The sequence below is a fragment of the Phoxinus phoxinus genome, assembly GCF_949152265.1.
Source record: "Phoxinus phoxinus genome assembly, chromosome: 18".
Classification (NCBI taxonomy): domain Eukaryota; kingdom Metazoa; phylum Chordata; class Actinopteri; order Cypriniformes; family Leuciscidae; genus Phoxinus; species Phoxinus phoxinus.
This window is the reverse complement of record NC_136893.1, coordinates 16,826,516-16,847,922: the sequence shown is the minus strand read 5'-3', so window position 1 is coordinate 16,847,922 and position 21,407 is coordinate 16,826,516. Positions and strand designations below refer to the sequence as shown.

Sequence of the window (21,407 nt, the reverse complement as noted above, 5' to 3'; positions counted from 1 at the left end):
TAATCAGATTCAATTATCTATGCTAAGCTATATATGCTAAAAGTGCTACCACCAGATCCGGAGATCGGCTGAATGGATTAGAAAACGGTACAACTCAACTGTTTAACTCTAGGGGAGTTGGAAAATAAGCCTATTTCCAAAAAAAGTGGAGCAAAAAAAGTTCCTTTAAAGTAAAAAGTGTCCAGAAAAATTATACTCAAGTAAAGTACAGATACTCAAAAAGTGTACTTGAGTTCAGTACTCAAGTAAATGTACTTTGTTACTGTCCACCTCTGTGTAAATAGCACAAATGCTCTATCAAAGTATATACATCTAAAAGTCATTTTAAATACAGGAAAAACTCATTGCCCTAGTCTTCTACTTCCCAAAAACTTCCAAATCACTACTGCACGTTCAAACATAATTTCTTCTGAAAAGTATAGTTTATACTTCTTTGCTTTTTGCATTTCCATTCTACAATGGACTGCATATTCAGTGAAAAGTACAGGTAGGTGGAACACCTGCTAGGCATTGCTGCCGGTCGCACCTCCTCCGGTGCCCACGGGTCAGCTGCAGGGTCATTAGCCAGGAACCACCATTCACCAACATTTCACTCCTTTAATCCTGGAACGTCTCCTGGGCGGAGCAGTGACAGGGACGTCTCCCTGTCCCCCTCTGCAGCTGATAGGTGTTACCCTCTGCGGCTGATGTCGGATTTAGTTGTTTTTCCCCCAGCTCTTGTCTTTCCTCCTCAGCCAGAGCCAAAAGCTCCCCTTCTCGGCCTCCTACGCTAGCTCTTTGGTTGCCTTCTTTAGGTTTCCTCCGGTCACTCCTGCGTCCCTCAGAAGAGTGTGGTTGACAGCCACACGTAGCTTCGGCATCCAACCTCCACTGGATAGATGGTGGTTTTCCAGCCAGCCTCCGAACTCATGATTAATTAAAGGTGATCAACGACGACCATGAGCAATGTCTAAAAACATTGAAAGCATGCATGCACATTCAGCATTATCTGTGCATGACCAAAAACTTCATAAAAAATACAAAACAAAGTCAGCACTGTTGCTCACTTTTTCTTTTTTTTACTGAGTACACCAGCAGTGTTGGGTAAGTTACTCTAAGGTAATTAATTACTACTAATGGGTAAACCCAGCCCGATCTGCCGGCGATTTGATTTCGCCCCCTAAATTTAATCCAATGTGATGTTTCAAAGGGACACTTACTGTTTTTCACCATAAAATATGGACTTGGATATATATGAACAAACAAAAAAGCTCAAGATTTTAAATATAAAAAAATAAATAAAGCTTTTGCATATTAATAACTGCATATATTCTGTGGTCTATTTTTTATATTGAGAGTATCTTGTCAGTTAGTATTTTATCAGGGCACATTTTTACCAGCACAGGTTAATGCACATTTTGAATGCAGTAACTTGCATCCTTTTTGTCCCCAAAGAACGAAATCTTGGTCTGGCTTCACAGACAGGGCTTAGATTAAGCCAGGATTAGGCTTTAGTTAAATTGGGACATTTAAGTAGCTTTTTAAAACATGTCTTAGGGAAAAAAACAATCACTGGTGTGCATCTTGAGACAAAACAATGAGACTGACATATTTTAAGTGGAAGTTGCTTTCCGTCAAAACCGCTCAAACATGCATTTTAGTCTGGGACTAGCCTTATCTATGCAACCGTGTAAACAAGTCAAACTCAAAGTGTAAAGTAGACGTTCATTCCATGCCGCACCTGTAGAGGGCGATTGAAGGCATTCATTGTGAGATATTTGCTGTGGAAGAAGAGAGTCTGACAGCAACAACCATCACTAAAGTAGGTACACTAATGTTTCCTATTAACTAAAGAGTTCACTAATGTGTCATTATAAACGTGTTCTGTTTTAAAAACTCATGCATGTCTGAAGCTATTGATGCGCTAGGTTTAAAATAAGTGCAAAATACTTTGCATCACAGTGCTAACAGGTCTCTTGATAGCATTCCCTGTAACAGTTAGTCTGCAGTTATTTATTCCATCAAATAATAATTTTTATTTTAGGTCTTTTAGAATTATTCGTAATGACAACATTCCAAGTGCCTGATCATTTCCCCGCTGAGACGTCATGGATCTCCGCGTGTCCCGGTGGTCTGTGGGAGGTGCGCCGAAGGTGGATAAGAGAAAGACAACGAGGGGACAGCACGCCTATGATGGGGTCACTATGTAAGGTCAAGGTGCGGCGAAAGACTGTTACAGGGGAAAACACACTGCATACTGCTTCTCAAGAGCTAGAATCAACAGCTAGCGTTGATTCTAGCGAGCAAGCCTCCTCATATCCCCGCTCGCAGGACTCTGTACTGCAGGTCCAGCTGGATGAGTGGTTCGTGTTGCGCATGGGCGAAGGACAGTGTGACATTACTGAGGGCTGCCTGGAAGGGATGAGGGCTGGAGAGATGTGTGAGGTAAGGGCAAAAATATGGACTTATACTAAAACACAATTTGAACAATATTTTACGGTGAAATTACATGTTTTGTTAAATATATATATATATATATTTTTTTTTTGCAGAGATTGGTTGGTCTATTAGTTAAATCTGTTTACTTTAGCAATCTTTGTTGTATTAGATGCCAATGGTGAGTTTGCATGCCTGTAACTTAAAACGTTTTTAAATATATCTTAATATCCTCTTAGATTCTGGATCTTAATAAACTTTTCTTTTAGTATCTTCATTTCAAATGCCCTATATGGTTTAGTCCCAGAGATATGGAGATCCTAATGCAGCTCCATGAGTAAATTGGTAAATTCTACACATTTTCAATGGCCAAAAACCAAATGTGGGTCACTTTGCATACACCTGATACTGTTTTCTTTATCGTAATATCTGTACAACAAATAATGTTGAAACTAGAAATGTATCTTGTTTCCCTCTATCATAATAATTGCATACAACATACCGGTACCTCTCTGAGTGGTTTACATGTGTGTAACTCAAGAACTATTAAATATATCTTAATATTATTGTAGAACATTTTTCCTATGAAACTTTTCTTTTGGAATCTATATTGGGATGTCAATGTGGTAACATGTAGGCTAGATATGATACTGTATATATGAACTCGTAGCTTCATGAACAAAATCCCTTCTTCCAAATATTCCTGAAACTGATTCAAATACAGATTCTTATAAATACACATTTGAGAGAAGCAAGTTAATGTGCCTCAACTTGACCATTTCAGTGGATTTTTGGCACTCAGACTCAGAGTTGGACGTTGTATGTATGCAATTATTTTGAAAGAGGGAAACAAGATACATTTCTAGTTTCAACATAATTTATTCTTCAGACATTCCTCTTTAAAAACAATAAGTATCAGCTGTGTGCAAAGTGAATCACATTTGGGTTTTTGACCATTGAAAATGGGTAAAATTCAACAAATTGAACAGAGCTGCACTGAGATCCCCCATATCTATGGGATTGAAGTGAACCACATAGGGCCTTGAAAATGAAGTTTCAAAAGAAAAGTTTGTTAAAAACCACAATCTAAAAGGATAATAGATAGCTTTAACACTTCTTGAGTTACAGTCATGCAAACTTGGGGTAAAATACTTGTTTTTGAACATTCACCATTGGCATATAATGCAACAAACATTACGAAAATAAACAGATTTAACTAATAGACCTACCAATAATAAATAAAATACCGGTAATGATGCTGCCATCTTTCTAATGTCATTTTTACCCCCCTGTAATTTGGCTCCAAATCCCAGGTGAAAATTGTAATTTTGAACCCTTCTCCAAAATAGTGGATTACTCAGTCAATATACATTCATGACATTTACTATTTTGGCTTTCATCACTATTTATGTTTGTCTTTCTCCGGAAAAAATATTAACAAAAAGTTTCCAAAATTTGTTGAATGACCCATTTATCCTCCACAAATGACTGCAAACTGGCATTCAGAAATGCGTCCATACTATCTAAAACACCCAACTACCTACGATCCAATCAACTCCCGAGGATGAAATCAAGTCCCGTCCTAGTTTTTTTTTCTTTTTTTTCTTTGAATAAGCAAATTTATTTGTAGTTTATTTGGCCAAACTGTATCCATTTGTAATTGGAGGCAACCACTGCATTTTAATCACGATCCAAACAAAGATGCTGCACACATGTAGCCTGAGCAGTTGTTTGTCTGACTTTAGATTTGTGAAATGATGCTACATAAAAAATACCTACCGGTACACAAAACAACAGTAGACAGACTGAATGAAAATGCACTCTCTGACAGTGGGTGGTGCTTATAAACTACTTTAATACGCATTTATACGGAGGTAGTGGAAAAGAAAATGCAATCGAAACTTCTGAAGACAGTCAGTTCCCTTCAGAGACGCGTTCATATGAACTCCATACCCAATTCAAAATATTTTAAGCATCGCAAACAATGAGCTTGCTGTGCCTGGTACAGTATTTTCTCTGCTGACACGTCTGTGCACTTTGTGTCCATCTTCAGCATTTTCTAATTATTAAATTACAATTTGGGGAATTATTGCAATGCAGTTAGTGTGCAATCCCAGAACAGATATCGGCCAAAATAAAACAAAATCGAGTGTTTAGAGTAAAAACCATCCATATCCACACACATCGACCGGTTCATCTCTAGATATGATGTTTTATAAACAAAGTTTGGGAGGAGCACGTTCAAATAATTGATCCAATTATCACATCATTCCAACCAGCTGTCAACAATCAGTAATCAACATTTCTATCCAATCAGCATGAGTGGAGACCTATATACATACTCATTTGACTCACCAACGTTCCTCGACAGTTTTTCAGCATCCCTCCACCACCCCGTCTCCTCACACTCGCCTGGTTACTTCCTAAACCAGCAATACGGGGGGAGTACTCTGGGTTCGGGCCGAATACCGAGCCCGGAGCCCTCTCCTCGGACAGCACGCCAAATATGCATACCATTTATTCCATCTGACTTATTTGTAAGTGTGAACTCGTGAAATACGTCACAATAGTGAAGAAAATACTATTGCAACTTCCGTTTCATGTCAACTATAATATATTATGTATATCATGGGAAAATGTGATGTTCTCATGTATAAACTTTTTTTTCATTTTTATTACAGTTCACAATAAGTGCCTGGAATACAAAGAACTCCAAAGCAGCATGCAGTGATGCTAATGGTACCCAAATTGAAAATACAACAGGACAAGGATTGTCACAGCAGGCCGACTGCTTTACTCTTCAGCTTCACTCTTTGACCCCTGGGCAGGAGTCTTGGCAGATGACACCTGGAGAGAAGTGGGCTTGGGTGCTGTCTCACAAGCAGAGGGGTGGTCAGCGGTTTGGGAAGGGAGATATCTGGGGTGCGGCAGACTGCTATTGCAGAGCTGTAAAGCTGGCAATAACTTTAAACGGCCAGACAAGAGGAAACCCAATAGACGAGACGTCTAAAGGAGGTGTGGATGGAGATGATAATGATGCAGCTTTGACACCATGCTTTGATAAAGAAAATGAGCTGGCAGAAAGTGCTGATGATTCCTCCATTCCAACTGAGGAGTACAAAACTGTAAAAGCAGAGCTTCACTGCAATCTCTCTTTATGCCAACTTAAGTTAGGCCAGCTTGTTAAATCCAGAGACAGCAGTATCAAGGCCACCGAGCTGAACCCAAAGAGCACTAAGGCCTGGTACCGGCTTGGGCAAGCTTGCATGCAGCTGGGCGAACTGGAGGAATCCCGCATGGCCTTTGGAAAGATTCTGGAACTCCAACCGGATTCTGCATCAGCTCGCGCTGCTCTGAAACAAGTGAACTCCCAATTAAAAGACCTAAACAGTAAACTTGGTCAAAGGCTGAGCAAGATGTTTAACTAGGAAATAACTGAAAGTTAGCAATTACAGAAGACAGAATTATACAAATTATATTGTGAAACTGATTACTGTAAAGTGCCCATAAGTTATGTTTTTGGTCCTTCCTTGCAGCTCAATTTCAGCTTTTAAAACTTCTTTACTGTATGGGTAGTACATACTATCTTAAATGTTCAATGTTGTTATTTGTTAATGTTTAAATCTACATAAACTTGAAAGTCATGAGGCTACTTAAGACATTTGCTGAATGTACTTAAATTGTTTTGTCTATTTTTTAAAAATAAGAATATACTGCTTTAATGTTTTGTTCTAAAATTTGTATTTTTTTTTATTCTGGATTTATAACTGCTGTAGAAAATTATAAAATGCCAAGTATAACTCATTCTTGCATAAAATGACATTAAACATTTTTTTTCCAAACATTTTTTTATCGCGAATAGGTTTTTTATTAACACACATAAGGCAGCATTAACCATTTCAAACAAAATGTCATTAAAATATTTAAGAGAATATATAATGATATAATGCAAAAAAATAAAAAATAATAATGATATAATGCAATTATTGAATTTTTATTTTTAATCATCTTAAAATTTGCCGAATAATTTCAAATTATATTATAATACAAAATTTAGGTTATACCATTATTTTATTTTTCTTATGAATATAACATTTAAAAGCGTTTTTAACGAGTTAATTGCGTAGCCAATGACATCATATTCTTCAGGTGGAGGCGGCCAATCAGACGACGCCTCTTCGCTACGTTCACATTAGACAGATCCAGATGACAACGAATAAAACCAGAAGAATAACTACGTTTGTAATCTCTGCAAAGCATAAGATAATTGGAGAGGTAAGATTCTTGTACCCTAACTAAGTATAAAACAACAACAACAATATTAATTCGGTTATTACAATGATGTTTCTTGATGTTGCTGTGTGGTGACGTGTGTGACGAGAACTGGTTAGTAGCCTATATAAAAAATAAAATAAAAACTCTGTTACAATATGTTAAGTAATAAAGTACGTTAAGTAATAGACATAATAGCATGTCAGTGAAAGTTTTTATTAATATACGATTGTAATGGTGACCCAGCACGGACAGTAAACTTTCAAATGTCGGAAATGAACCAATACCCGATGTCACGGCGAACATCCCTATTACCCGATGCAAAGAAAACGTTCTGCACGTCCTGAGGATGTAAAATCAACCATGACGAATATAAATAATAAGCGTTTTAATAAGTGTAAACGGCATAAAACAAAATACATGCCTACACCTCGTGGTTTTATTTTTTATTTGCAGTGTTAAAAACATTTCCTCATGATGTTGGGGGCATAATTTCTCCCCCACTACCTCCCCCAATTGGAAAATGACTAAAGGAAATAGGAAAATAATGACGGTTTCCAAACACGTTTTCTAAACCCTACCGTCGCCGCCCTTTTCAGAGTCAGTCACACTGACGCCATGTGTTGAGCCAGTGTTGTTTGTTTCAGTTATTACGAGTTTAAGAGTTTGGTTGAACAAATATTACTTAATAATATTCTTAATTAATTCACTATATAGACCATCAATAAAAGAACACCTGAAACTTATTTGCCTATTCGTATTTAAATTATAAAAAATAAGATGTGATAATTTGACACGTAGCCTAAACAAACCAAACTGGAAGACACGTTCACATTAGTTGCAAAGAAGTTGTTATATGAGCTGAAATTAAAGGTGGGGTATGTAATTCTCTTTTTTGGCCATTTTTTCAAAATCACTTAAAATCCTATTCCTAACCCACTTACAGCCACTGAGTTAGAAGCACTGAAATAAAAATTAAGCAATTTAATCATCTGTGGAGCAGGCAGGACTCAAAAAACACCAGCCAATCATTTCCAAGACCACCTAGAATCATTGGACAGTAAGTGTGTCAATCAAACGGTCGTACCATTGATTGGTCCATGTTCTTTGAATGGGTGGAGTCAAAGGAAAGAAGGTAGGACCATTTGAGTTGTGTATTTTCAAAATCTACCGGCCGTTTTGCAAATCACATACCCCACCTTTAAAGGTATAGTGGATGATCTTTCCTACTTTTAGAAAAGACCCGCCCTCTCCAATTTCTATTTGCTCCCGACCGAGAGGGAACGCCTACTAGCAGTGATTTTAAATAGATTTCTCCAAATAGCATGACAAACTTTACCTGTCTAGTAGAATCTTCGCAACTGCGGCATCAGTGGGAAGCCCAACCTGTGCTTTTAGCTCACGCCAGCATGTGAACGGCCTTACGTAAACATATCACCAAAATGATTGACACTTAGGTGGACCAATAGTATAGGCTACCCACCCGGAAAAAGAAAATCCTCCGCTATACCTTTAAGTTTGGTGATTTTTTTATTTATTTTTTTCAATAAAACTTCTTAAGATGACGTGCTTAGTGGATAGTTGCATAAACTCCGCCTCTATTTTAAGACTGTTTGACCAACTAGTAGTTATTATTCTTAATTATTCTTAAAAAAATTAGATGCCTACGTTTTAAGACTAGTCCAAGCAGTTTATGCAACTGGCCACAGTACTCTAGGTATGAGGAGCTATGGTTATTTGACTGGAAAACATTTTTTTTTCACCCTCTTTGTTTACAGATAAAAGCTATTTGAACTACCTTTACTGGCAACCCTGCAAGCCCCCTGTTAGAAGTGGTATGTATTGAAACAAGGTATATAATTCAGGATTTCAAAAGAAGGTTTTTTTCTGGTTGTTTTTGTTGTGGAATCATTCGAGAAGGACACACCAGTCTCTGTGGCGCAATCGGTTAGCGCGTTCGGCTGTTAACCGAAAGGTTGGTGGTTCGAGCCCACCCAGGGACGAAAACCTTTTGTTTTTATGCCTTCATTTTGAGTAATTAATGTGAATGTTGCATTGACACAGCAACATTTATTCACAACACTTTTTCAGAAATGTACTGTTGCGCCTTCTAGTGGTTCAAGCATAAGATAATTGTACATTTACATTTAATTGTACATTCTCTGTACATTTAATGAGTGCAATCAGGTAGGTTTGCAGTTAGTAATCCTAGCCAATAGGTAATCTCAGTCATTCTGAAAGTAATACTGATTTTAGTTTATACACATTTACCCTCAAAAGACAGATGGCTAAACCATTGAATACAAAGCCTAATTAACATTTACTCTTAATTCGCAGTACACAGTGTACAATAGTGCACTGTTATGAATTGATAGTATGTATGTTGGGCAGTTAGTCATGATTTTATACATGCATTAGGCCTGACAGGCATGACATGCAAGTTAAAAATGATCTAAGTTAGCAGTTCATGTTACAAATGTAGATCTCCACTATGTGGTTATTTCATTCCTCATGTATTATTAAAGAGTGACATCTAGTGTCAAGTTCAGTGTAACTACACCTACTACAAAGCAGTGTTCCCATGAAGGACTCAGGACCTCAAAATTGCTTTTTGCGCAATTCATCTTCATAATGTGGGATTTATATGCGTTTCAGGATTTTAGACAGAAAACGTTTCTTCTTAATGAAACATACCAGTGGCCATGACCACTAGTCTCTGTGGCGCAATCGGTTAGCGCGTTCGGCTGTTAACCGAAAGGTTGGTGGTTCGAGCCCACCCAGGGACGAATACCTTTTGTTTTTATGCCTTCATTTTGAGTAATTAATGTTCCATAGACACTCTAAAGGAACAACCTAATAAGACATGGCATTAATTGAGATTAAATGTTATTTTTTTAATGCAATCTGAAGGGCCTGCAGTTGGTATTAAGCTCTCTCTCTCTCTCTCTCTCTCTCTCTCTCTCTCTCTCTCTCTCTCTCTCTCTCTCTCTCTCTCTCTCTCTTTTAAAAACATCTGTTCATCATAATAATGAGCACAGTGTTTTTTTTATTTTAACTCTTTCAGTCTTGATTTAAAACCATTTTCTCTGAAAGTTTACATTGGAATAGTGGATTAGTGATCCTTGTTGCTGTGATAACGTTTAATGTCCCCGGCAAACCATGTAGTCCGCTTGTTAGCGACTGCCTTTCTCAAGACAATTAAAGCTATTTAAAAAATCACAAGGGGATATTACTGATGTATTTTATGTGGTAGAATAAAACGTGAAAATATCTTTCACATACCTTCATGACCTTATTTCAGGCATTTAACCAAAAACCCATTGACTTCAGGACAACGGAACCGGAAGTACTAAAATGTTAACAATTTTTTTTTAATATTAGATATAATATTACATTTAATATGATCATGCATTTTGCCAGGTAGAATTATATATATTTTTAAGTCTTAAGCAGGAAAGGTGACCAAATAAACCTAAACCCTTAGTAATTCATGATAGGAATTTATGATTCAATGCAGCTCACTTTTGAGGGCTGCTTCAAACCTTATGAAAGAGCGACCTCTTGTGTTAAACTCAGAGTAAAACTATAATGTATAAGTTCGCCCCTTACCTTTCCTGCAGAGGGCGATAGAAAACCACCAGTACCGGTAGATTTCTTTGCTTGTCGCAAGCTCTTATACCGTTTTGAATGGTTCGCGGATTGTGACTGTGCAGTCAAAGAAAAAACAATAATTTTTTTCTGAATCAAGACTTATTTTCAATGACGTGAGTGAAAGCTGTTGACTTTTACGTCAGTCTCCATTTAAGTAAAGAGTTCCTGAGAAAAACTCGTGGTCCTGATTCAGTATCTGCGGTCAGAATGAAATGTTGTCAGACTATGTTGTTAGTGTCATTATTCTAACGTTATTTTCGTAAGTTGATGTTATGAAAAAAAAAAATGAAAAAAAGAAAAGAAAAAAAAGTCTCTCAGTTTAGAAAAACGAACTTTCCAGCAGTTATTGGCTAACGTCACTGTGCTCGCGCAAATGCGGAGGAGCCGCTGTATGTTAGCGTACTTCACTATGTTTCATTAACAGTTCATGTTATGTTAACTATGTTAAACTACGTTAAATGCTAAAGGACTAGGACATGTGAATTAGATACCATACATGATTTCATTTCTAAAATTGTCTTTCGGGAATGAGAATGAATGGTGTGTTTCTGAATAATATCATCAGTAACTGTAAAAAATTATTGCTTCAGTCCAGTAGGGGTCCTCATAGCCGAAATAGCTCAGTTGGGAGAGCGTTAGACTGAAGATCTAAAGGTCCCTGGTTCGATCCCGGGTTTCGGCATTTTGATATTATATTATTAGAATAATTTTCATTATTCTACAAACTCTCATGTAGTGTTTTTTTTAAATATATATATATATATATATATATAGATCTCCACAAAGCCAACACAAGGCAACTGTGCATTAATTTATGGGTATATAATAAAATCAAATATTTTCTAGTATTTTAACATCAAGGAAAAATTAGCCATATAATCACCATGTCATGAAATAATGCTCACTAGGCCAAGCAAGACAGAATTAGAAAAATATATAAGTTCTTATAAAGACCAGATTAAGCTTAGTTTTTAGAGCTCAGAGACAAACACTGTTTGGTGAAGTGAATTTCATTTCAAATACAAAATGCACATATTTAAAGAAGATTAAATTGTCCATTGTAGAATGATAAAAGGCTGTAACCCTTATTTTAGGCACCCTCTCTCATTGTGATATGAGCAGAATTGGATCAGCTTACTTATTTATTTGCAACAGAACATAAAGAAAGGCACCCGAGCAGAGAGAATTGAGATGTTTTAAAAACAGATAAATATGACGCAACCCTGTTGGAGCAGTATTATGAGCATTTAATCAACATCATATTTTCATTAATGTAATGAATATGACACATTACAGTTCAAGCTTTTTCAATTTTCTTCTATGAGCGAATCGCTGTAATATAAAATTACATAATTAAAATATATCTCAACATATTGTATATGTTATCAAGAACTGTCCAGAATTTCAGTTCTTTTCTTTTCCATATTCCTTCTATTTTCTCCTGGTCTAGCTTCTTTTAGACTTCCCTTTTTGTGCTGCTTTATCAAACATGGATTGACAGGTAGATAGCTGACGCCACGAGTCTGCTATAAGAATGAGAGGTATGATAATCCACAAAATATTCATAAACACAAAGTAGAACCAGAAATAGATGGGGTGACCATATTCGCTGTGAATATATCCATCTCTGTGTTCAGTGAAGAAGTAGAGGACTGCACCATACAGCTGACCTGCAAGTAATGTTGGACGTTAGACTGAATTGTTCCCGCTAACACACATTGTTTCTCAAGTTGACAAGATGTGGAATAAATAACTATATCATAAATATTTACAATTCCATATGCAGTAGGAGGACACATGTCTTACCTAGAGATACGATGAGCTGCAGGACAAATCTATAAGAACGGTTAAAAAGGAAGGCCAGAACAATCCATATGCTGAAGGGACCCCACAGGCACGCGGTCACTGTCTCCATACTAACGGTGAAATTATCCGCTCTGAAAAGAAGATCCCATAAAAGAAGTTTAGGTATAATGCAATCTATAGACTCATTTTTAATGCATGAACATACAAACATGTGTATAACTTACATTGCATATCTGCTGTCTCCTTTGGAATATTCTTTCCCTATATAGGATGAAAAAGCATTTTTGGTATTCAAACGTATAAATAATGTGAGTGGGAGACTGCAAACTGGATGCAATATATGCAGCGTCTGTGGTCAATTTGTTGTAGAATTACTTTTTGTTCATTTACAATAAAACTTACAATTTTATGTACAAAATACAACATATTTTATAATTATAAATTCTATAAAAATGATTCAATTTGCAGCACTTCTTTAAATTAAATATATCCCGCAATTGTGAGAAAAAAAGTTGCAATTACCTTTTTTATTTGGCGGAAACAAGCTTTATACCATCTTGCTCCGACCAACACAACATCGTAATTAAGTCCCCTTTACATGCTATCGTGAAAATTTGTTTTCTAGAAGGAAATCCTAGTTTTCTAGTAAATCAAGTTGTATTTACTACTGGGAATCTCTGAGACCAATTTGATACCCAAGTTCCAAGTTAGACTTTAAACGTGGGGGAGGGGAGAAAGATTGATGCTGTGACTGCTATTCTTCAGCTACATTAACTTGTCTTGACGATAAAATAGTGAATATATATATAATCTTTTGAAGCATATTGTATGTTTTATATACTGCGAAAATAGCCTGTATTCAACCTAAATTCCAAAAATGTAGGCAAGCTGACTATCTAGAAAGCGCAGTGAATGTTTATACCGCTGTCAATGAATTGGACGCTACATTTTAATAAGAATTAAATATCTTCAAAAAAATGTTGGCTTTAACAAAATTTCCCCAAGAAATAGGCAAGAATAAACCTGGTGTCCTCCATGATGCCTAATCTTTCCGACATCAGGGTACTTGAACATGAGCTCGTAATCATGACTTCAGTGGGAAGTAGGACATTTCCGATAGCATGTAAAGACAGCATTAGGACTTCACAACTCGTAAATACAAACTTCCCAGGAGGGTACTTGAAATCAGCTTATGTTCACAATTCTTGGACTGCATGAAGAATGTAGGTCTTTGTAATGATAATGTTCATGCGACATTAAGAGAAAAGTATCAAAGTATTATCTCAAAACATACTAATGATAATCTAAGTCAAATAGACTTTGAACCTCACTCACACAGTTGAGAAAGAAAACTCTGGTCTTCAGGAATGATAGTGTAGTATAAAGAGAACCATCCCTCGATGACCCCGTGGATGAAGCCACACACAGTGAACCAGCACAGAGCTAACCTTCTCCCTCCGCTAAGCCTGCTCCCAGACACCTTACGCCCAGTCAATGACCAGGTGGCAAGCAGCAGTATCCCAGACACAGAGAACAGGAATATGAGAATCTCGGACATTGAACGGTCATTAGCCACATAGTTGGGAATAGACAGGTTGCGTGGCCAATAGGGATGATTTATAGTTTCTGCTTCCTTCAACATCTGGAAAGGTGGATGAAAGGGAAAAAAACCTTTATGAGACAAAATGTATAAATAGTAGCATAACTCCTAATCTGAAGGTACATGTTTGCACCAGATAACGTGGCAATAACATAATACAATCGATTTGGCTTGATACGTTTGTACTTACTTTGTGATGAGTTGTGGAATATCCTAAAAATTTGATTATTTCCCGCGTTTGATAATTTGCTCTCTATGTTGCATGTAACTCTTCTCTTGGAGCTGGAGAACGCGGAAATGAACCGTGTTAATATCTGCTCTATGAAACTACATAATCAAATTGCAGAAACATCGCGCCACCGAGTTACATCCTACTGTAAGCCCACGTGATTCTCGCTACCCAATCACCATTGGCCTATGTGGGAGGAACAAGCCCTCGTGATATTTACAAGGCTTGCAGTTGGACGATCTCCTCGGAACATGCATGTCGTCACATCTGACTGCGAATATTGTATGCTTGTGAAATGCACAATTTGTAAATTAATACTTTTTTGTCTTTATCATTTTTAAGTAAAACGAGACATGACAAAGTGAAGCTTACAAAATAGGGGGGGAAAAAATCCACACTCCTCGGCCGTGATAGGGACTTAACCCTGCCGTGACCCGGATTCGAACCGGGGTTGCTGCGGCCACAACGCAGAGTACTAACCACTATACGATCACGGCGAGCTACCGGAGGTGGTGATTGTGTGAGGAGGAATAGGGCTTCAATACTTATGCACTATTTTGTTTGTTCAGTTTTATATGTCAGTGGTTTCCAATTTCTATTTTGGTGATACATGAGAACACTACCTTTTTTTGCCAACTATTATTTTTAGCACTAACTCAACGATTTACCATCATACAACAACGCAGCATGTTTGTATCTTTAGAGTGGCTAGTGAAAATGTGAACGTCTGCCATTGAGCTTTAAGTTTAATCATTGACTTTTGCAACGCTGGATACGATATTGAAAGATTGAACACAAATGTCGGTCACTAATATGACAAATAAATTTTTTATTTAGAAGCCTGTGTATATACATGTTGGTTTAAAATGTCTGCTTTCGATGTAAAGTATAGCTCCCATATGGTCTAGCGGTTAGGATTCCTGGTTTTCACCCAGGCGGCCCGGGTTCGACTCCCGGTATGGGAAGTAAAGTTTTTTTTTTTTTTTTGCCGTGAATATCGTATGCACGATTACAAAAAAACAGCAACAATAAAAAACTAAAACGAGATTTCAAGCGAGATATTCAGCAAATTTAGATTACACAAAACAAGCTGGGTGAATATTTTCACATCAAACTCAATCGTTTGGGTAATATTTTGTGTAAATTATATACGTGCTTGAATAATGATTTCATCAGAAAGCACAAACAAATAATAAAAAAATATTTAAAGTATATATGGTATTCACAGAAATCATACTAACCTACGCAATCCCAACGTAACAAATCGAACTGATGTCATGTGACTTCTTGTCACATGACCGGTAAAGGTTCTAAACAAAACATCTCTCTGATAGCGTTCAACAGGAATACATCTCTGATTCTTTATTAAGTCGTTTGTTTTCGACCGTCTGTCTAGTCGAATAAAACGACAGAAATGCGTGCTGATCAACATCTTCGTTTGGACGAGCAGTTGCTGCTTTTCATGGACCAGCTCGAGGCTCTTGAGGAGAAGCGACATAAACTCAATTCCCTTATAGAAGAGGTGAAACGTGCAATTACACTTGATTACAAATTTAAAGGATAGAATCAAACGTTTTCAATTGCGTGTTGTACACAAAACATTTTAATTTGTATTTATTCTGAATATAATTTAATTTGAATTTTGTTACACAGGGATGGTTTTCTATTGCCAAGACACGCTATTCAATGGGAAATAAGCAAGTATCAGCTCTGCAGTACGCTAGTGAGATGGAGCCGCTTGTTCACGTTGAAGCCAGGTCCGCATGTCATCATCATGTGCATTTAAATATTCGCTTGTGCATAAGTCTTATTTATTTATATAGATCAATGTGCTTGCCTTAATAACAGCTTGTTGGAAGGTGGAACAGCTGAGTTCAAATGTGAGAGAAGACAGAATAAAACAGAAGAAATGAAAAAGAACACAGTAGAAGACATTGGTGTGAACGAGACAGGTAGGCATTACTTGCTGACTTGTAAATTAAATGGTTAGCAGCTCACCCAAAAAATTTAATTCTGTAATTAATTACTCGCCCTCATGTCGTTCCCCATAATACTTTTGTTCAACTTTGAAACACAAATATAGATATTTTTTCATGAAATCAGAGCAATTTCTGTCCCTCCATAGACAGCTACACAACTGACACTTTGATGCTTCAAAAATCTCATAAAAAGATTGTTAAACTAATCCATTTGAATTGAGTAGTTTAAAATGATTCACATATAGCTAAACATCCATCAACTCACACATCAGTTGTGGAAACGGAAGCTCATGTATGTTTGCTTAACGTACGAGAACCAATGAGGTTCATTCTTGTGTTACACAACAGTTTGAGCTTCTTCAAGAACCAATGATGTTCATTCTTGTGTTACACAACAGTTTGAGCTTCCTCAAGAACCAATGAGGTTCATTCTTGTCACAGTCACGCAGAGCAGAGGTTTGTTCTCGTGCGGCAAGCAGGTTCGGTTGAGCTTTCGTTTATGTTCGCTGATCAATGTTTATATGCGAAAAAACCCTGAATTCAATCTGTTCAGCATAGAAAATTATTGTCTCTTCAGAAAATTTGGACTAAACCACTCAATTCATATGGATTAGTTTTACAATCTCTTTATGAGCTTTTTGATGCGTCAAAGTGGTAGTTGCCTAGCTGTCAATGGAGAGACAGAAATTATTCAGATTTCATTAAAAAGATCTCCATTTGTGTTTAGAAGATTAACGAAAGTCTTGCGGGTTTGGAACGACATGAGGGTGAGTAATTAATGACAGGATTTTTATGTTTGGGTGAACTATCCCTTTAATATATTATTTATTTATTTATTTAGAGTCTTTTCACAGTGTTGCCTATTTTTTTTTCATACCATTTATATGATACATTTAGGGACCTACATCTGTAATGAGGAATTGTACGATTTGTGACAAAATCATTGAATGTTTCAGGTCTTAGGAGGCGAATAAATACCAAACAAAAGGGGGTTAAAGGGGAGGAAGAAGAGACAGACCCTCAAGTAAAAACAAAGGCAGAATCATCCACACCAGAGCACAGAGAACCTTTGAAGTGGTTTGGGATCCTTGTACCACAAAGTCTGAAACAAGCTCAGTCTGCTTTTAAAGAGGGTGAGCTCTTTTGTGATGTTTTCTACAACTATGGCTTGCTTATGCTACATTTGATTTGATCCCTGTGCATTATATAACAATATTGTGCTTTGCTGTGTGGCTTAAATTTGAAGTATTATTTCAACACATTTTGTTTTGTTTTTAGAGAAATGTTATTTCTTGTATTTTGGGTTTATTTAACAGTTAACACTTTATGTAACTAAAGCACATTTTCTTTCCCCCAGTCATCACCCTCTCAGCTGAGATTGCATCCCTACAAAGTGCAATACTTGCTACAAGGAAAGAGATGCAGGCCCAGGTGAAGGATAAACAAGAGAAGACTCAAACTGAAATAGAGGAATAACAGTGACCTTATTTACGTTCATCTATAATCTTTATTTATTGATTTTTCATTAACCATATATAGACCCTTATTAGTTCTTAGAACAATTTCGCTATGTTGAATGTTGAAATCACTCTCATTGTATAAAATAGTTTACCTAATAAAAATGTTTGATGAACCATGTGTAGCTTTTGAGCAGTAATGCAGTTGAATCCAGACAAATTATAAATGTATTTACTGCAGATTTGATTCGTTCTCAGTTTTTCAGAACCTGCTCTGCTCGAACATTTCATCCATAATGCAATAACTATTACAAATGCCATTATATGCCGTTATAGTTAATTTAGTCATCTACATCAGTAAATAAAGTAATTGTTCTAGCAGTGTCTATGTGGCTGAATCCTACCTGTCAGATAATTACATTTCATAGTAAATGTCTAAAAGTTGCGAAGTTGTAGTGGTTTCATTATTTCTGAGAACGTTTTCTGTGTCATGCAAGCCAAACTGCGCTTACCTGAAAGGAATCCAAGCAGCAAATGTATTAAGTAATCAAGTTTAATGTAATTATTCTACCCAGCACCTACAAAGAAGTATTTTATTGTCATCAAAAATTCCTGCTGAAACCTAAAAACAATAACAACAACATAAGACGTTATAAACGTGCACGAGCAGAAGTATCAGGCGCGTCCTCGCCTTCGTGCCTGTTCTACAGTAAGATTATGTTAAATCACTGCATTCAATTGTCGTAACGTTATGTACAAAACGAAAAATATAAGAAATACCGTTCTTTATTGTGGTTACTTCATTGCCCTTTTAGCAAGTTGCGGGAGCCTGTTCACGAATAGAATCAAAACAGACAAATAGAGGCGGAATGATAAATAAATAAATAAATGGTCCATTCGCTGTCTACTTCCTGGTGTTCATCTCAAAAGAGCTGCTAGCGGATAGCGATGTTTACGGTCGGAACTGATACCGGGCAAAATACATCATTTGCTCTCTCCCGCAGATCTGAGGGACGTTTATGTTTTTATTGAGACGTGTATCCGAGAAGACATTTTCACAACGATAGGACGATGCGATCAGTATCAGATCAGGTGAACACGGCGCTATCTCGGTCAGATTACTATCCTTTTATCTCTATGCTGAGACGAGGCTATTGAATCCCAAAGCTAGACTGATATTTCGGGAAACAAACGAGCATATCAAATTATTTTTATTTTTATTCGCTGTTATTCTTACGGTATTGTTCATATCGTGGAAGATAACAAGATCACTGATGGCGTCAAAATCTAGGGTCTCCATTCTGGATTATTTCAATATCGTCTGTGAGGGAGAAAATGGCAAAATTGAATCTAACTGCAAGGCTTGTGGCACAAGGATTCAGGCTAAACGGACAGTTACTTCTAACTTTGTTACACATTTAAAGGTAAGGGTTAATTTTGGCATGTAGTTAGTGGTTTGTATAATAACGAGACAAATGAGAAGATGTTTACCGATCTATGCATGACCACTTTTAATACACTATATTCAGAGTCCCCACAGTCATGGAAATTTAAAGATTAATACACATTTTTTTATTTCCTGGTAAAAAGTCATATAAATAAATGAAAAAAATATAATTTTTAGCCCACAGTATTTTGATAAAATGTGCTTTGTGCAAAAAAAAAAAAAAAAATCTCAAAAAGTCTGTTTGTTAGTCTTGATTGACTGACTTGAAAAGCCAGTCAGAAAGTGTGGGAACCCTTAATATTCTGTTAGTGTGTTTACATATATTATGTGTTTATATTGTTTTATATATTGGGTTCTACATTTATTTTACCTGTATATAATCATGTCACATCCACAGCGCAAACATCAGGCCATGTATGATGAGTTTGTGAGGAAGAAAGATGTGAAAAGAGAGGCAATGCAGAATTGTACTGGCCCACCAAGTGGTCGAGTGATCTCTCAAAGCAGTCCTGGGATGAACAAGTTTGACTACAGTGACCCTCGGCAATCCCTCATCTCGGAAGCCATCGCCAAGATGATCATCCGAGACCTGCAGCCGACACAGATAGTTGAATATGAGGGCTTCCGTGAGCTTCTTCAGCTCCTGGAGCCCCGATACATACCGGTACCATGCCATTACATTCAGCAGCAGCTCCTGCCCGCCTATGTCTCCCAAGTGCAACTAGCTGCCAAACAGGCTCTAAAAGGAGCAGAGTCCTGCAGTGTGACCCTTGACCTGTGGAGAAGCAGCTTTGTGGGTGCTGGGTATCTTGGAGTGACTTGCCACTTCATAAACGCAGACTGGCACATTAGATCCGCTCTTTTGGCTTGCTTACCGCTAACAGACCACAGCAACACTCAGCAAATGCTCAGCGAGTTTGATGAGATCTCTGAATCCTATGGTGTGTCTGGAAAAGTGTTCAGAGTCGTCGCTGACCTTTCGCCTGGTGAAAACAGATCTCCTTTTCGTCTTCCTGGGTTCAATCTCATTGGAAACGGTGAAGAAGATGAGGAAGGGGAGGAAGATTGTAGCGATGAAAAGCCTGGAGCAGGAGAAGCCATCAGTAGCAACGAGAACCGCAAGTCTTTAGATCAGTGTCTTGGTCGAAGTAGGATAGACTGTTTTGCTCGATTACTAGCTCAGTGTGTTAAAGAAGGAGTTTGCGCTTCCCCTCAGATATCACTTCCTCTAAGCAAAGCAGCCCACCTCTATAACTACGTAATTGCTACAGTGGCTCCTGAAAAACTTGTCCAAGTGTTTGGGTCCAATACCTCAACAAATTGGCAAAGACCCTCATCCATGGACAAGTGGAACGCTCAGTTAAAGATATTGCGCCAAATGGTGGAGTCAATGGATTTTCTTGAAGACATTGTGGATAGAAATGACCTAGTTCTTGCTAACTTAGAAAAAGCGGTGCTGCGGGAGCTTGTTGAAGTGTTGGAGCCTTTCGAAGAGGCCTCAGACATGGTACAAGGAGACAAGCACGTGTCCATCAGCCTAGGCCTGCCCTGTGTGTTGGGTCTGCGCAAGCACCTGGCTGAGGTCGTAACTCACCAGTGCGCTGCGATCGTGATGGGATTGTCTCAAGCTCTGGACCGCAGACTGGCAGGCATTCTTGAGGACCCTCTTTATGTAACCGCCACCACCCTGGACCCACAGTTTAAGTTGTCCTGGAGCAGTGACAGCGACTGGCACAAACAGGTGCTGCTGGAAGAAGTTGGAAAGCATACTCCTTTGAGTCCACTAGAACATCACTCAGAGGCCCAGCCGTCACCGTCCAAACGCTGCAAGCTCTTCTCTTTCATTAAGCAGCGCCCAACCGCACAGGCCAAGACAGTGGAGCAGGAGCTGTCCACATATCTCCATGAAGAACCCACAGATGAGGATCCACTACAATACTGGAAACGCAAGTCCATCGATTTCCCATTGCTCTCACAAGTAGCCAAGAAAGTTTTTACCGTGCCAGCAACAACCACATCAGTGGACCAGATATTTAACCTGGTTAGCAAGACTCTCAGACCAGAACAATGCAGATTTCTGCCCAAAAACTTGGACACTCTGATTTACTTGAAGGCTAACTATAGGATACTTTGGTCCTAACTGCAAAGAGAGCTTTACATAATTTTCTTTTTACTGATATCAAACCAAACACCTCAAAAATGCAAAACAGGTTTTGTGCCTGATATGCATCTCACTATAAATACTGTAGAATTACCCAAAAGGAAGCAACATACTTTTGTCAGCAAATAATTCACTTTTTTAAATCATGTACAAAAGGCTAGACTTAAATTATATAAAATTAACTAATTATAATGGGTAACAATTTATAATAATTTTCAAAAGTTCATATATATGAAAGTTATTATATAGTGTTAACCTATTATGACTGACTACTCATAATCAGATGCTGGTCGCCTTTTTTGCAGATTGCAGTTCTATGTACTAACTTTCACTCCCCAAAAATGCAACAGGATCAGATAAGTACAGTGCACACTTGATTAATTGTCAAAT

General features: G+C 37.6%; 4 protein-coding genes across 4 annotated transcripts; 3 read left to right on the top strand and 1 right to left on the bottom strand.

Annotated features, from left to right (window-relative positions):
- Nucleotides 1-1,663: 1,663 nt before the first annotated feature.
- On the top strand, nt 1,664-6,365 carry fkbpl (FKBP prolyl isomerase like). The gene is made up of 3 exons (XM_079589001.1): nt 1,664-1,801; nt 2,024-2,424; nt 5,097-6,365. Exons 2-3 carry the CDS (start codon nt 2,044-2,046, stop codon nt 5,841-5,843), a joined length of 1,128 nt encoding a protein of 375 aa, XP_079445127.1. The 5' UTR covers nt 1,664-1,801; nt 2,024-2,043; the 3' UTR covers nt 5,844-6,365.
- A 4,864-nt stretch (nt 6,366-11,229) lies between these two features.
- Nucleotides 11,230-14,165, bottom strand: ebp (EBP cholestenol delta-isomerase). Its single transcript, XM_079587633.1, has 5 exons — nt 13,935-14,165; nt 13,480-13,786; nt 12,369-12,405; nt 12,145-12,275; nt 11,230-12,008 (listed from the first exon to the last, which is right to left on the bottom strand). The coding sequence occupies exons 2-5, from the start codon at nt 13,784-13,786 to the stop codon at nt 11,785-11,787; spliced, it is 699 nt and encodes a 232-aa protein (XP_079443759.1). The 5' UTR covers nt 13,935-14,165; the 3' UTR covers nt 11,230-11,784.
- A 1,050-nt stretch (nt 14,166-15,215) lies between these two features.
- On the top strand, nt 15,216-18,166 carry vma22 (vacuolar ATPase assembly factor VMA22). Its single transcript, XM_079587632.1, has 5 exons — nt 15,216-15,495; nt 15,627-15,730; nt 15,822-15,925; nt 16,909-17,085; nt 17,310-18,166. The coding sequence occupies exons 1-5, from the start codon at nt 15,388-15,390 to the stop codon at nt 17,426-17,428; spliced, it is 612 nt and encodes a 203-aa protein (XP_079443758.1). The 5' UTR covers nt 15,216-15,387; the 3' UTR covers nt 17,429-18,166.
- Nucleotides 18,167-18,311: 145 nt separating this feature from the next.
- LOC306985404 (zinc finger BED domain-containing protein 4) lies at nt 18,312-21,195 on the top strand. The gene is made up of 2 exons (XM_079587631.1): nt 18,312-18,833; nt 19,254-21,195. The coding sequence occupies exons 1-2, from the start codon at nt 18,684-18,686 to the stop codon at nt 20,994-20,996; spliced, it is 1,893 nt and encodes a 630-aa protein (XP_079443757.1). The 5' UTR covers nt 18,312-18,683; the 3' UTR covers nt 20,997-21,195.
- The last annotated feature ends 212 nt before the right edge of the window (nt 21,196-21,407 follow it).